The sequence below is a fragment of the Bos indicus x Bos taurus genome, chromosome 14 (assembly GCF_003369695.1).
Source record: "Bos indicus x Bos taurus breed Angus x Brahman F1 hybrid chromosome 14, Bos_hybrid_MaternalHap_v2.0, whole genome shotgun sequence".
Lineage (NCBI taxonomy): Eukaryota > Metazoa > Chordata > Mammalia > Artiodactyla > Bovidae > Bos > Bos indicus x Bos taurus.
The window spans coordinates 32,544,285-32,561,548 of NC_040089.1; the positions used below are offsets into that span (position 1 = coordinate 32,544,285).

At 39.3% G+C, this 17,264-nt stretch overlaps 1 protein-coding gene across 2 annotated transcripts in view; it reads left to right on the plus strand.

The window, feature by feature from the left end:
• Window positions 1-17,264, plus strand: part of PREX2 (phosphatidylinositol-3,4,5-trisphosphate dependent Rac exchange factor 2) — a 302,468-nt gene that overhangs the window by 274,555 nt on the left and 10,649 nt on the right. The window contains exons 38-39 of one of the 2 annotated variants that reach the window (XM_027561132.1): window positions 8,205-8,307; window positions 14,689-14,756. In XM_027561132.1, coding sequence (XP_027416933.1) covers window positions 8,205-8,307; window positions 14,689-14,756 — 171 coding nt within the window. The remainder of the gene's footprint in view (window positions 1-8,204; window positions 8,308-14,688; window positions 14,757-17,264) is intronic. The other variant, XM_027561133.1, reaches the window with a different exon arrangement.

Here is a 17,264-nt window from a genome sequence, read left to right on the forward strand (position 1 = left end):
GAAAGCCCATGCGCAGTAGTGAGGACCCAGTGCAGCCAGAAATAAGAAAATTAAATTTAAAATAGATCAATTTTCAATAAATGCAATAAAACAAACATTTTTAAAAAGAAATATGAAATTGGTAAGCATGAAAGATACTAGAGTAGATACCTTAGTACATGGGTCTGGCACACATACATTTATCTCTCATAATTGATGAGTTTGTTTTGAATGGCTTGGGAGCTTATAACATAATCTGGAGGTGAAACAATGGGTCATCTTAAATAACTAGAGAAAGATGATAGGAAAACAATAATTTTAATCTTGACCATACCCACTCTGGGAAGGCTTTACAAAAATGGGAAGGCTGAAGACACTACAAATATCGCACATACGCCTTTAAGGAATTAAATAATTTCTACATCTTATTTCTTCCAGCAATTTTCTTATTTCTTTAAATGCTGGCACTTTCATTAATATTTAAAAATTAGTAAATATGAGAATCTTGGATTGCACCATACTTAATATACCCATTACTATACTGTGTCTTTTAAACAGCGTGTCTAAGCACTAACTCATGGGACACCTTAAATTATAGTAACTCTGTAGCACATTTCAAGAATTTTAAGATTGAGATTAAATAAGAGAATGTTAATGGAGAATCTCTAACTCATCTATATCCTCCAGCTGCTTTTTTATTTATTATTATTATTATTACTGTTATTGGCTCTGTTGAGTCTTGGTTGTGGCTTGCAGGATCTTTCCATGTGGCTCGCAGGCTTCTCTCTAGTTTTGGCTTGTAGGCTCAGTAGTTTTCAAGCAGCCTTAGTGGCCGCAAGGCATGTGGGATCTTAGTTCCTCGACCAGGGATTGAACCCACATGCCCTGCATTGGAAGGCAGATTCTTAACCACTGGAGCACCAGGGAAGTCCCTGTTTTTAGTTTTTAATGGTTGAATAAGATGGGATCACGAGAAAAGCACAAGCACGAAGTATAAAAACATTTGGAAAGTTAGCAGAATCGTTTACATTTTCTTCACCAGGGAGAAATGTGCCTTTAGTCAAAGATTGTTGAAACTAGTTTGCCTTAGGCTTCCTAAGTTCAGATGGTGCTGCAAAGTGCGTAAAACCAGGGGGTCGCAGATCTTCCACCTGTCATAAAAGACTTCTGGGTATCAAAGAGTGGTGGCCAAGTAGTAGTTGTAGCTACTGTTTCAGCTTATTTCACCTTCTCTTGGGATTGACATAGTCATTATTATCCTCTCCAAAACTTGAATGCTGCCCAGGTAACTTCAACTTAGTAAAGGATCCTGGAGAGTCACAGCTGATTAGATTCCTAATAACTTATTAGTGACAGTCACTTGAACAAGGATAATGGACCTGGCTTTTAATTAAAGGAGGGGAAAAGAAGCCTTTCATAGAATAAGGGAAATGATTTTAAGTTTTAAGATCTAAATCAGTGTGATTCTAAATATAAATGGCTAAAACTATATAAAGACATATAATTCACATGAAGAATATTATCAAATGATAGATTCTTTAGGCTGTTCTTATACATAGACTCTGAGCCATGTATTTGACCTAAGGGAATTTTTTCCCGCTTATTCTCACGACCAAGGGCAGCATCACAGAAAAGATGGTGAAAATGAGGCAATACACATGGAAGTCCAGAGCTAAAAAACAAAATCAAGACTGTTATCATTGGGTGCAGTTCTACACTGGGGCTAACCTCGCTGATTTCAGAATGGTTAAAATTTTATTTCATTTTGTATTTATCTAGCTTCCCAGGGCTTCTCAGTTGGTGCTAGTGATAAAGAATCCGTTGACCAATGGAGGAGGCTCAGATTCCACCCCTGGGTCAGGAAGATCCTCTGGAGGAGGAAATAGCAACCCATTCCAGTATTCTTGCCTAGAAAATTCCTTTACAGAGGGGCCTTGAGGGCTACAGTCCATGGGGCTGCAAAGAGTCAGACATAAATAAGCAAACACACACACACACACACACATATAGCACAAAATCAAATTAACCTTTATATTAATGCAAATTATACCAAGTGAAATTTTGAAATAAATATTAAGTTTTGAAATATTTAACTAATTTATATAAAAAATTTGTTGGAGGACATGTCTAATGTTTCCTTTTCCAGTGTCAGTCAAAATCATTGTTTGGCGTATGGTTCCTCAAACTCAGAAACCCCAACACATGCCTTTTAATTGTGGCTGTGTGTCTTCCGTTTATCATATTTTTCTAGGAAATTATTCTGCAAACTATACTGCACTAGCACACACAAAAAAAGTGAACATACTTATCCAGGTACTTCAATTATGTTACTATTGCACAAAAGAGTTAAATATCACTGCTCAAGCAAGAAACATGTATCCCTGAATGCAGTGACTTTAGTGGGGTTTGTTTGGGGACATGGTTTTCAGTCATAATTGAGTATGTAATATTTCTAAGGGATCCAATTGAAGTGTTCAGATGGTCAGTTGTGTCCGACTCTTTGTGACCCCATGGACTGTAGCCTGTCAGGCTCCTCTGTCCATGGCATTCTCATAGCAAGAATCCTGGAGTGGGGTGCCATTTCCTCCTCCAGGGGATCTTCCCAACCTAGGGATCAAACCTGAGTCTCTTACATCTCCTGCATTGGCAGGCGGATTCTTTACCACTAGCACCAATATTTATACTCAGCTTCAATGTTTAAAATATGGAGAAATAAAAGCAAAATATACCTTGCTAAAGAGTGCATTTTTCTCTTTTTAATTACATTTTAAGTTTTTTTTTTCAACTTCAACATCTACATAATGTGAATTTAAGGCAAATGTTTGTGGCTACAAATTCAGAGATCTTGATTGCACTAGTTTTTCATAGTTTTTATGTAACGTGTCAGTTTATTACTCTCTGAAGGATCCTCCTCCACTAGTAATGACCAAGTTTGGGACCACCCCAAGAGAGAACAATATAATGATTAGCTGCCAAGCAAAGCATTAGAGGTCCTGACTGTGAACATTCTGAAAGCCAGCAAATAAATCCACAGCTCAAAGCCATAAACGTCACGTTGTTTTGGTTTGCTGTGTCAGTTTCACCGTGAGTTACTGCATCACCCTTGTGGTCCAAAAGGGTGACGCATCTCCCCAAGTGTTCAATCTGATGCACTTCAACCCTTCAGGGATGGGCTTCCTTGTTCAGTATAAACTGAGTCAACATTAAATGTGGCTTTAGAGCTCTGGAGGTTTAAAATGTAATTTGAGTAAAACTGATTTTTCATCTGTGATTTTGCTAAATGAACAAATACATAGAGGTTCCTTGGATTTGGAGACTCTTTTATCTAATTTATGTAAAATGTCATGAGTCATCTTAAAAGATTAACATATTAAAAAACAAAGATTAACACGTAACTTGCTTCAGATAAGAACTGAAGTCTCAAAAGTGAACCAAATAGAGTGTAAATAGATATGAGTTAATAAATGGTTGAAATGTAATGTGGTGCATTTAAGCCAATTTAGGGAGCTGAGCTTTGTCTCTCCAGTTGAGGGGGAGGTTTGGATGTCGGTCATTGTGGAGCCCTGGCATCAAGAAATAAGACTGCCAAATGGGAAACCATTTCACATGCTTTTTCTGACCCTGAATTCTATAGTTTAGCATACAAAATTGATATCTCGTGTTCTAGGATCAGTTGGGAAAAGCACTTGAATAAAAATAAGAGATTCATATGAAACATGTGCCAAATTATAGTCAGGTAAACTCTACTTCTGGAGAAGGCAATGGCACCCCACACCGGTACTCTTTCCTGGAAAATCCCATGGACGGAGGAGCCTGGTCGGCTGCAGTCCATGGGGTCACGAAGAGTCGGACGTGACTGAACGACCTCACTTTCAGTTTTCACTTTCATGCATTGGAGAAGGAAATGGCAACCCACTCCAGTGTTCTTGCCTAGAGAATGCCAGGGACGGGGGAGCCTGGTGGGCTGCCGTCTATGGGGTCGCACGGAGTTGGACACGACTGAAGTGACTCACGTCCGTCGAGTCGGTGATGCCATCCAGCCATCTCATCCTCTGTCATCCCCTTTTCCTCCTGCCCCTAATCCCTCACAGCATCAGAGTCTTTTCCAGTGAGTCAACTCTTCGCACGAGGTGGCCAAAGTACTGGAGTTTCAGCTTCAACATCAGTCCTTCCAATGAACACCCAGGACTGATCTCCTTTAGGATGGACTGGTTGGATCTCCTTGCAGTCCAAGGGACTCTCAAGAGTCTTCTCCAACACCACAGTTCAAAAGCATCACTTTTTCGGCACTCAGCTTTCTTCACAGTCCAACTCTCACATCCATACATGACCACTGGAAAAACCATAGCCTTGAGTGTCTTAAATAACATTAATAAAGTTTTAGGGTTTTTAATAGTAAAAGATTAAATTCAACCTTTTTTATCTTGATAGTAAATCTGCTTCTGCCAGAACTTAATGGTACTTACAGGTAGAAAGTAGACGCTCAAAAATATTTGTTGAATGAATGGATGAATAGAAAGGAACCTCTTTGTGACTCTTCCATAGCATTGCTAAATCAAAGTGCCTTTCAAATTAAATTGAACCCATTGGCCATACCTTACATTTATCATATTAAAACTATGCTAAATCTCTGAGTGATATGGATCTATTTTTAATATGAAATATGTCAAGAAGATTTATTCATTATATGCACAGGTGTGTTGACCCTCTCCTTTTTCTTTCTCTGGGGAATGCACAACTTCTGCATAATTTCACAGCCCTGTCAAGTGCACATTCTCAGGAGTATGCCCTAAGCTGAGCTATTACTTGGATGTCTTATTACAGAAATTATGGAACAGCTTTCCTCAGTGCATATGTTATATTTGCCTTTTTAGGAAGGACAGATTCTACACTGTGGTCTTTATTTTTTTATTTTTGTGATTCTCAGGGAAAGAATTGTTTACATTTAAAAAATTATATTGCAGCTAGAAGAAGCTGAACAGTTCAGAACCCATGTTTTCCAGGATGGAGTAAAAATTTAGATTTATCTACATTTTGGGCTTCCCAGGTGGCACTATGGTAAAGAATCCATTGATCCTTGGGTCAGGAAGATCCCCAGGAGGAGGGCATGGCAACCCCTCCGGCATTCTTGCCTGGAGAGTCCCATGAACAGAGGAGCCTGGAGAGCTACAGTCCATAGGGTCACAAAGAGTCAAACATGACTGAAGCAACTTCGCACGTTTTTATATTTTAATTTAACTCCCTAAGGTGTGAACAGAGATAATTCAAGAAAGGAAATTGGAGGTTTGACAAGGAATCTCATATGGAATGAGATTTGCTCAGGATTCCCCACCTCTGGTCTACTTCCTTCTTTCTCTTGCCCAGTGAGCAGGACAGACTCACTGGTAATCAGAGAAGTGTCTATAAAATCCAGGGTTCTCTTGTAAAGCCAAACTCTGAGTATACATTTATGCATCATCGAAAAACTAAGTGCCACTCTAGATTGGAAATATTTCAGAGAATGCCAGAATCAAACTGCTTCTTGCAAATGCTGAATTTTTCCATTCAGATTGAGATAGTGAGAGAAGATAAAAAGCTATGAGGTGAATAATGGTGTGTTGACCACAGAGCTGTGGGCTTAGTGCTGGGTGCTCTTACACATGCTTAATTATGAGAATGGAACTGTGATGCTGTGATGAAAAAACTAGACTTCCATTAGATAAATAAACTGTGAATCAAATAGGCAAAATTTCCCACACTGACCTGGCTGTCTCTTTAAAAATTTTTCGCTTTTAAATTTTCATATTAATCTTGGAAACTCATTGGAAGGTACTTAGTGGTTAGTGTGAAAAGACATCCTGTTTTGACATGCTGATGACAGAAAACATATGTATTACTTTTAAGGTAGATTTTTCTGTTAGATGATGTGTATGATTGGTTCTTGGAGAAGGGAATGGCAACCCATTCCAGTACTCTTGCCTGGAGAATCTGTTGGACAGAGAAGCCTGGCCAGCTACAGTCCATAGGATTGTACAGAGTCAGATATGCTTGAAACGACTTAGCACACAGGCATGCACTCACATGATTGGTTCTAAAGATGTGACTCTTTGAAGTACCCTGCCCAAGAGCATGTTACTGCCCTTGTTGATTGATCGGGAAATTACAGTAAAGCCTTTTAAAGTCTCTGGAAGATAATTTGCTGCTGTGCCGCTCTTTACAACAGTTTGATGTAGAGAGAAATAAATCAGTTTAAAAAGATTAAGAAAGTGGATAATGCAAGCTGCATGTTGAAAGTCCTCCACAATAACTGAGTGTTTGTTATAAGTTGAGGAGGGCAAGTCAGCCTTTATTGGGAAGCAAAGACATATTTCAGTGTGATGAGAAAAAGATAAAGATTTTTTTTTCTTAGCTTCATTCAGCTGGTGTAATGAACATTATTGATTAAAATGTTAGGATCAATAAGGACTTAAAATTGGAGTACAGGAGACCTTAAGAAAGAGAAAAAGGTTATGTTGTATGTTGAGTAAGCTGACAATTAAATGCTTTGTAAAAATTGATTCTTTTTTAAACATGAACTCTCAATTATAGCTCTTGGCTTTCATTGGCATGTGCATGGAGGTACATGTAAAAGGACAATTATATATTATTATCAAACTTGTACACTGAATATTCATAAATATCATATACTGGACTGTGTATCCAGTGCCTTCTCCCCTTCTCCAGGGCATCTTCCCAAGGATTGAACATGGGTCTCCTGCATTGCGGGCAGATTCTTTACTATCTGCACCATCAAGGAAGCTCGTACTATAATATAGAGGCTAATTATAAAACTTCAGCCCATCTGAACACATGTTCTTAATGCTAAAGAGTTCTCTGTAGTATTAATAAGAAAACTGCTTTTCACATGATTTAACAGCCAATGGAACTGATCATATTTCTCCCTAGAGTACAATTATGTCTAATAATATGGCTGTGTTTTGTCAGATTCTTTCTAAAATTGCAGCAGTAATGTTTCAAGTCCCTTTCTCCTTTTTTCGTAATTCATCAATATCTGAACCTACCAGGTGTACTGGGCTCCTGTGGTATAGCCTCACAAACATGGAAAAATGACCTAGATATTTGTCACATATAAGCAATTGCACTGTAGAACTTTAATTTGTGGGAAATTCTAAACAGATCTAGAAAAATGCACATGTAAAGTACCAAACCCAGGGAGGTAAATGTGAAAGTGTAGAGAAAAACAATAAATATCAATCAATGTAAAAATGAAACAAAAGCCACTAATATAGATGTTAGGACAAACATCTAAAAGTAGCATTTTTATGAAATGTGTGCAGAAGATACCCCTAAAAAACAACTCAGAGACTTGAAAATATGAACAAGCATAAAGGGTTCATAGCTCCTTAAGAGTTGCTATAGAGAAAAATGTGGAAGAAGTGAAAGAAAGGCCTTTAAGGAAAGGAAGAGGACCAGGGCTCACTAATCACTGAATTCAGGACTAAATTGTGAATTTTCTCAGTCTGTTCTGGGCACCACATTGCTGAATAAGTCATTAGGAGTTCCTTTTCAAAAGTTTACAGTCCTGTTAGATTGTGTTCAAGAAACACACCTTAAAAAAAATTCTGACCTCAATGAATATTAATTTCACTTTTTTCTAAAATGTTGTATATAAATCAGCATAAGTCTATTAACCATGAAAATGTGGACATGAGTGATGAGTATTACTGAGTCGTTTCCTTTAAAGTACATGAAACATCAGTAAAGATTAATATCTGATAAGAAAGCTTATTAATTCTACTTACTTAAATTTTCCATGTATAAGCTCCCTCCTAAAAAGTGTTCATTATGGGTTTGTTTTAAATGTAAATAATTTAGGACCCCAGCAGTGAACCTCTTAAAGCTATTTTTAAACAGGTATTCTACATAGAAAAACAAATGGTTCATTGTCTAGTTGCTTCGAATTTGATTTTGAAATTCATGTAAGAGAGGAGGAAAAATAATTTGCCCTCTACTCTTCTGACTTCTTAGCTGAGACTCCTGTAATAAAGACAGATTAACAAGAGAAAAACAAACAGAAGTTTATTAACATGCGTACCTCATGAGTACATGGGAGATAGATACCCAGGGAAAAATGAGTACTTCTCCCAGGAGGCATATTGCTCCACCTTTCATTGGCAACCCCAGCTGTCTTGAAGACCATTGTTACTGCTGAGCATTGTTACAAAAGCCCCTGCTTTTGTCCACAGGTGCACCCTGAGTGTGACCCTGGAGCAGGCCATCATTCTGGCCAGAAGCCACGGGCTGCCTCCCCGCTACATCATGCAGGCTACAGATGTGATGCGGAAGCAGGTGAGCCTCACACGTTTCAGGAAGTCATTTCTCAGGACCTGAACCTGAAGCTTCCTTGGCTCGTTTATCATAATCTGGCAGGTGCCTGGAAGTGACAGGCCCTTTTCCAGGCTCGGGAAGTGTGAGCAAGAAATACTGATTGCCAGGGAAGAAGCCCAGACATCTCTCTGAGGGTTCTCCAGGAAACTCAGACAACCTGAGAAAACGGATGTGTGAGAGGTAACAGGTTGGAGGCAAGGGAGGTGGCCCGGCGAGTGGAGAGGAGTGGATTTGAGGCTGTGTAAAGTGCCAGATAAAAGGACTGAGGCATTTTCTGGGAATGACAGGTCATTTAGTGAGGCTGTGTAATAGACTGAGGAAGGGGGAGGGGTGAGGAGGAACCAGAGTTGAGGGCTCTGCTTGCTTCTGGAGATATCGAAGGGTCTTCCATGCCATGCTAAGAAGTGTGTGCCTTATTCTGAAGATAAAGAACATACCTCAGGTTTTCCTTCAGAGGATGAAGAGCAGCCTTTGGACTGTATTTAGATCACTGATATACCTACAAGTGAAAAAGAATACACTCTTACAAAATGAATGAGCTTTCTTCCTTTTTTGTTTTCGGCTCAGCCAAGTGGCTTGCTCTGTCTTTGTTCCCCGAACAGGGAATGATCCCAGGTCCCTGTTGTTAAAGTGCCAAGTGCTAACCACTGGACCACCAGGGAATTACTTGAACTTTCTATACAATGGCTCAATAGTATTTTAAGTATGCTAGTTTAGTTTTGAATCCTTAAGATTCTTTAAAAAGCTAACAAAAATGCACTAATCTCCAGTGTACCAATTATGAGGAAAACGTGTTTAATCTAGTAGAAAAAAGTCACAAATCTGTAGGAGATAAAAGAAATCAAAAGACATCAATTTTATATTTTATTCTTTCATCTTTTCTTAGGGCTACTTCAGAAAATTGATTTAACAAATCTCTCTACTTGCTGATTTGGTTTGAATTATCCATTAGTAGTGAATGACTTAATTTTTAAGCTATGCTTTTGTAATTATGCCTGCTTTATTTACTGAAGACTTAGTGTATACCTCTCAGATAAACATATAAATCCCTATGGGTTTACTCCCAAGATCACACTACAGAATGTCAACTGAACCAGGAGAAAAATCCGTGGAGACAGTCCTAAGTGAGGCTGGTGCCTGTCTGAGATCTTTAGAGATGAGGGACAGCCAGTACACACTATATATCAATACATTGGTGCTTCGGGTTGGGAACCCCAGTGCTGAAGATTGAAAACTAAGAACTCACAAGGTCCAAGAGGGGTTTGCTAAGTAAAGGTCAGATCTGTGAGAAGCACATGACACAGTGTGGGTCAGCTGGAAAAGGGCAAATACAGAAGGAACAGCCTGCAGGTTTTGGAAGGATTTTTCAGGTAGATATTCAAATTTGGTTTTAAAAAGTAGATCCAAAGTAAACTTGTGATTATTCATGTCGGGGCTGGGATTTGGGCACTAAACATACAGAAAGAGATTAACTTTTCTGTTTCACTGTGTTGCTGTTACAGTGACTTTGCAATAATTCTTGGAGGAGCCCTCTCAAAATTATGGTTTATGACAAAACTGGGAGACTGATGATTGACCTTTTTTAGAATAGTCCGATGAGGAGGTCATTACGAGTTAGCTACATGTACATTCTTACTATATTGATTTGGATAATCAAAACCATTAGCCGCTTACAACTGGAAACTAAGATAGATAAAATACAGATGGGAAAAGTAAAAGCAGTATTACCTGGGTCTTGATGAGTTGTTTAACTGGCTTAAACCTCTTTTAAGTATATTTATGTGGCAGAGGATAAGACGGTTAGATAGCATTACTGGCTCAATGGACATGAATTTGAGCAAACTCCAGGAGATGGCAAAGGACAGGAAAGACTGGCATGCTGCAGTCCAGGGGGTCACAAAGAGTAGGACACAACTTAGCAACTAAACACACACACACACACACGTATGTTATTAATATATATTACTGTATATTTATAAAATATAAAAGACTGAAAAATTGTGAACTTTGTAAGTTTATTTCTCAACTGTGCTATTTTTCAATATTTATCACTCCTTCCTCCTATCATTTATTAATAAATCCATTGAGGATGGGTAGATACCTTCTTTTGTTAACTTGTTTCTCTGCTACATCTGGTTCTGAGACAAAAACCTGACTTGTGCCTTCTTTGTGAAAGATCATGGAACCTGGGACTCACTCTTTATAGAAATTGGGGTACCCAGGTCCCAGAGGAGACTTTTGAGATATTCCTTCTGTGGCCCACCCTCTTTCTAGTGTCTGCAGTTCCAGGCAGTGAGGTTAATGTCTGGGATCCAATCCACAAATGAACTCTTACCGACATAGAATCTGATTAGTTAGAACACAAATGTGAATCAGCCGTCTAACTTTTCTGATTCTCTTGTCTTTCAATCATTTAGATTCAGCTTTCTAAGAGACTGAATGGTTAGAAAGTTTGTCTGATTAATGAATAATATTTCCTAAGATCTTTAGTTTCCTTTTGAGGAACAGGAAACTTTTCAGCATGAATTTTTATCCATATTTCTAACTGCAGTGTAGACATCCCCCCTCAGTTTGGTTCCAGAAGCCCCCACAGATGACAGATCCACTGATGGGCAAATCCCTTACATAAAATGCCAGAGGAGTACAATGAATACAGAAGAACTTCTGTTTTCACGGGTTTCCACACCCATGGGTTCTGCATCCATGGATTTAACCAACTGTGGATCAGTACATAGTGGATTAAACTTACAGGTGCAAAGGATATAGAGAGCAAACTGTACAGTTTTCATATACCAATTTTATGGATATATGCTTGCTTAATAGAGTTGTTTTCATTAACTGGTTGAGTTAGAAGAAAAATAAAAGATAGAAGTTCAGTTCAATTGCTCAGTTGCGTCCGACTCTTTGCGACCCCATGAACCACAGCATGCCAGGCCTCCTTGTCCATCACCAACTCCCAGAGTTTACACAAACTCATGCCCATTGAGTCGGTGATGCCATCTAACCAATTCATCCTCTGCCATCCCCTTCTCCTCCTGCCCTCAATGTTTCCCAACATCAGGGTCTTTTCAAATGAGTCATCTCTTTGCATCAGGTGGCCAAAATATTGGAGTTTCACCTTCAACATCAGTCCTTCCAGTGAACAGCCAGGACTGATTTCCTTTAGGATGGACTGGTTGGATCTCCTTGCAATCCAAGGGACTCTCAAGAGTCTTCTGCAACACCACAGTTCAAAAGCATCAATTCTTCTGCACTCAGCTCTCTTTATAGTCCAACTCTCACATCCGTACATAACCACTGGCAAAACAATAGCCTTGACTAGACAGACCTTTGTTGACAAAGTAATGTCTCTGCTTTTTAATATGCTGTCTGGGTTGGTCATAACTTTCCTTCCAGGGAGTAGCCGTCTTTTAATTTCATGGCTGCAATCACCTTCTGCAGTGATTTTGGAGCCCTAAAAAATAAAGTCTGACACTGTTTCCACTGTTTCCTCATCTATTTGCCATGAAGTGATGGGCCCAGAGGCCATGATCTTCGTTTTCTGAATGTTGAGCTTTAAGCCAACTTTTTCACTCTCCTCTTTCACTTTCATCAAGAGGCTTTTTAGTTCTTCTTCACTTTCTGCCATAAGGGTGGTGTCATCTGCATATCTGAGGTTATTGATATTTCTCCGGCAGTCTTGATTCTGGCTTGTGCTTCCTCCAGCCCAGCATTTTTCATAATGTACTCTGCCTATAAGTTAAATAAGCAGGGTGACAATACAGCCTTGATGTACTCCTTTTCCTACTTGGAACCAGTCTGTTGTTCCATGTCCAGTTCTGACTGTTGCTTCCTGACCTGCATACAGGTTTCTCAAGAGGCAGGTCAGGTGGTCTGGTATTCCCATCTCTTTCAGAATTTTCCACAGTTTATTGTGATCCACACAGTCAAAGGCTTTGGCATAGTCAATAAAGCAGAAATAGATGTTTTTCTGGAACTCTTTTGCTTTTTCTATGATCCAGCAGATGTTGGCAATTTGATCTCTGGTTCCTCTGCCTTTTCTAAAACCAGCTTGAACATCTGGAAGTTTACAGTTCGTGTATTGCTGAATCCTGGCTTGGAGGATTTTGAGGATTACTTTACTAGCGTGTGAGGTGAATGCGATTGTGCGGTAGTTTGAGCATTCTTTGGCATTGCCTTTCTTTGGGATTGGAATGAAAACTGACCTTTTCCAGTCCTGTGGCCACTGCTGAGTTTTCCAAATTTGCTGGCATATTGAGTGTAGCACTTTCACGCATCATCTTTGAGGATTTGAAATAGCTCAACTGGCATTCCATCACTTCCACTGGCTTTGTTCATAGATATACTATGGTGACATAATGTATGATGACAATCAGCATCAGTGATATGGACTACGAAGATGTAACATCACTTCTGTGATTTTCTTGCCCAAAATACATACCTTCTGTCTAATCATCTGACAGACCCAGATTGAGAGACATTCTGCAAAACAATGACCAGTACTCATCCCAAATATTAAGGTCATGAAAGACCAAGGAAACCTGAGGAATTGCCCCAGACTGGGGGAGACCACGGAGATGTGATGATAGAATGGGGTCCTGGATTAGATTCTGTGATGAAAAAGGGGCATTAGTGAGAGGAATGGGGAAAGGTGAATAAGATTTACAGCTTAGCTGATAACATTTCCTGCTTTTGATCATCACACTAGGACCAAGTGAAGGGTTAACATTAGAGGGAGTTTACCTAGTGGGTAAGGTTTGTGACCTCTCTGTTCTGCTTGTAAACTTTTTTCTAAGTCTAAAATTCCTTCAAAATAAAGAGATTTTTTCAATGCATAGTTGCAATTCCTAAATTTCTTCCTATCTGTTTTTTGCCTTACACATCCTCTTTTCCCTATTTCCTTTCCTTGATTTGGTCCATCTTTAGAGAATATATTCTTTTATTTTTCTTTCTTTCTTTTCGTTTCTCCTGTTCTTTCTTCCTTTCCCATCTGTCAGAATCTGGGAGCAGCAGAGAAAGTTTCAGGATTTTTAAAATCACTCTCCTCCATTTATACTCAGCCCCAAACTCTGGTGTTTGCTTCTTTGTAGTAACTCATTCCCATTAAGAACTGGACAATGAATATTCCTGAACTCGACAAATTTGCAAAGATTTTTTTCATTGCTAAAGCACATTATCTTTGTACTATAATCTTTGAGGCAGAATTCTTACATTTTAGAGATCCACATGCACCTGCCTTGTCTAGAAACTGCTTTAAACTATTTACGAAAAGATTTTCTTGATAAATACTATGAAGCTAAGCACAGAACAAGCTGCATGCAAGTGATAGAACTGTGATTTCTGTCCCAGGAAAATGGGGGTGGAGGTGGGGGGCGGGGTGCGCAGAGCAGGTATTTCTAGTTTGCTCACTTCCTGTTTTCAGTGTCTTAACTATTGCTTAAATATTGAATAATGACATAGATGAGATAGTAAACAGGGAGCTGTCATTCAACCTTATTTTGAAATGATTTAGATGGCTCTTGAAATAAATATCAATCCTTTTAAACAGTGTATCAGTGTTATTTTTACTCTTTTTAAAAATTTTATGTATTTATTTAACTCTGCCCTACTTCAAGGTAGATGGCTGTCTACCCTAATGTCACCAGGAAAATCGAAGGAACATTTCTGTATGGGTCTTTGTTGTTGCACAGGCTTTTCCCAAGTTTTGGCAAGCAGGAGCTGGTCTCTGGTTGTAGTGTGCGGGCTTCTCATTGCAGTGGCTTCTCTGGTTGCAGAATATGGGCTCTAGGGTGCTGGGGTTTTAGCAGTTGCGGCACAAGCTCAATAGTTGTGACACACGAGCTTAGTTGCTTCACTGCATGTGGGATCTTCCCAGATCAGGGATCGAACCCTTGTCTCCTACTCTGGCAGGCAGATTCTTTATCACTGAGCCACCAGAAAAGCCCTATTTTGATTCTTAAAAGCATTAATTTTGAAAATACTCAGACGATGATGTCTTTCTCCTTCTTGAGTATCTCTTGATATTAAATATATCATTGCAATGACACTCTCCACTCAAATGTTAACGGTATGTTGAAAGTGAAGTGAAAGTGATAGTCGCTCAATCATGTGGGACTCTTTGCGACCCCGTGGACTATACAGTCCATGGAATTCTCCAGGCCAGAAGACTGGAGTGGGTAGCCATTGCCTTCTCCAGGGAATCTTCCCAACCCAGGGATCGAATACAGGTCTCCCACATTGCAGGTAGATTCTTTACCAGCTGAGCCACCAGGGAAGCCCATGGTATGTGAAATAATTACTAATATGATGCAGAATTAAAAGTGATTGTCCTTTATCTTTCAGGGAGCAAGAGTTCAGAACACAGCAAAGAATTTGGGAGTCAGAGACCGGACTCCGCAGTCTGCTCCAAGGTGAGTGATTCCCCAGGTCTGCTCTTTCCCAGAGGTCTTGCTACCACGTCCCAGACAGTGTCTCTCACAGCTTGTGCAGCCGCCGCAGAATACACCCAGTCTACTACTGAATATACTCATGGAAATCAGCCATGTAAGCATTCCATGGCTTAATGTGATTAGGTGTAAATGTTCTCTGATTAAATGAAATTTTAGGTTAAGCAAACTTAAGAGGTAGCATTACCAACATTATTCTGTTTTGCAAGTTCCATCCTGAATTCAAAAACAAAAGTCGACCCAGGTACTACTAAAATAGATGTTCCAACTGTGCCAAGCCACCAAAATGCCATTTCCACTTACACTTCTACAATCACGCGTGCTTTCTCTCTGGTGTGATGGGTTTTTCCATATGTGTCTTATGAAAAACTGCTCCGTAACCACAAAACTCATGTCAGGTATCACTTTCTCCTTGAAGTTGTGGTTTTCTTTCTCTCTGTGTTCCCATAGCATCTTGGGTATTGATCTGTTATAACCCTGATTTTGCTGCAGTGTATTGTTACCTGTCTTTCTACCCAAGTTGGACATGAATTCTTTAGAGGCAGGGAAGATTCTTTTTGGATTTTATTCATTGCTCATCATAGTGCCTATATAGAATATGTGAACAGACTTTGAGAATGTGTGAATGGATAAATCAATTAATGAGCTTCTTGTTCGTTATCCTACCAAATGTCCACAGCACACATATCATCATGAGAAAGGACTCATGGACAAAGGACTAATCCACCTTTTAATGAAACATGGAAATAACCATCAAAGAAATGTTCCTTTGATTTTCCTGGTGACATTAGGGTAGACAGCCATCTATCTTGAAGTAGGGCAGCGTTAAATAATTTCTTTTACATTTGATTGTATATATTTGCATTTTAACAAAATGCAAGCACTTCAAGCGCTGTCACGAATCAGTTACCAGAACGCGAATGATGACTGCAGCATTTGTGAAGTTAGATTTCATTCTGAAAAACTGTATGGGCAGTGAAAGTATTTTCAAAAGGGAAAAATATTTCCCCCTGAAAGTGAATGTAGTCCTCCAGTTCTAATTGCATTTATTTTCAGTGCTGACTCCTAACTCTATTTAATCCTCAAGTCTTGTTTATGTTATTGTTCATAGTTGATTAAATGAGAGTCTAAGTCTTTCTCTTGCTGAAGAATCACTTTACATGGGCATTCTCTCTCCAGGACCTTAACAGACATAGTATATTTGGATAATAAACCCAGTGAAGCTTTAAAATTCCAAGAAGAAAACAAGATAATGGCTCAGAGAGGTCTTCTTAGCTGGGGCTTATAAATAGTAATGAACAGAGGGGATGAGACTTAAGCATCCTGATCAATAAACCAGTGTGCAACCTCAATATGAGAAAAGAAACTGATGAGCTCATTGTTTTGTTTATTGGGTTACATTTAAAACACTTGAAGCAAAAAAATAAAATAAAATAAAACCTGCTAGCTCTAAAGTGGACATGTTTTACAAGGGGTTAATTGCTCTGAGAGAGAAATCTAGAGTAATTTTTCAATTTTAGTTATGCTTTCATTCATTCTACAAATATTTATTGAGGATTTCATTCATTCTACAAATACTGATTGAGAACTTAAGAAATGGAAAACACTCTGCTATGCCCAGTGGAGAATGTAAGCATGAGATAAAAATAGTTCCGGCCCTCAAAGAGCTTTCAGTTAAAGAGGCCAGGCTCCTCTGTCCATGGGATTTGCCAGGCAAGAATACTGGAGTGGATTGCCATACCATGCATGCCTGGTCTCCCTCATCTCCTGCTTTGCAGGTGGATTCTTTACTGTTGGAGCCACCAGGGAAGCCAGAGCAAAACACCACAAGGGTAGGGAGAAAGCGAGAAGCTCTCTGTGAGGGCACAGGGAAGGCGCCAAGGACCACAGAGCACCTGGGATCCCTCCCATCTGGGAATGAGGATTTCGGCCCCAAAGACAGTGATTTGAAAAACACATTTGTCTCTCAAGACCAGGCCCTACATAGGCAGGGGTAACGTTTCTAGAAACATCTTCAGGGAGATATTTTACAGTCTCTGACTGACATAGTATTTGATTCAAATCCCCAACCAATCTCTATTACAGCTTTCCTTTCTCCATCCACTGCCTTTCATTTTTTAAAATTCACTGAGCAAACATATTGAATTTCTGCTGTGAGACTGTAGATGTCACGCACTTTGATAAAAGCTAGGGATAAAGACATAATCCCCACTACCAGTCAGTGAGGTGTCAAAGAGCAACAACTGAATAAAATGAAAATAGTATACAGTGTGTGTGTGTGATAAGAACCATGAGAGTGCAGCCACTATGAAAAACAGCATGGAGGTTCCTTAAATAACTAAAAATTGAACTACTGTATGATCCAGCAATTTCACCCCAGGCATGTATCTGGAAAAAAGGAAAAAACTAATTCAAAAAGATGCATGTACCCCCAGTGTTCATAGTAGCTCTGTTTACAGTAGTAAGACATGG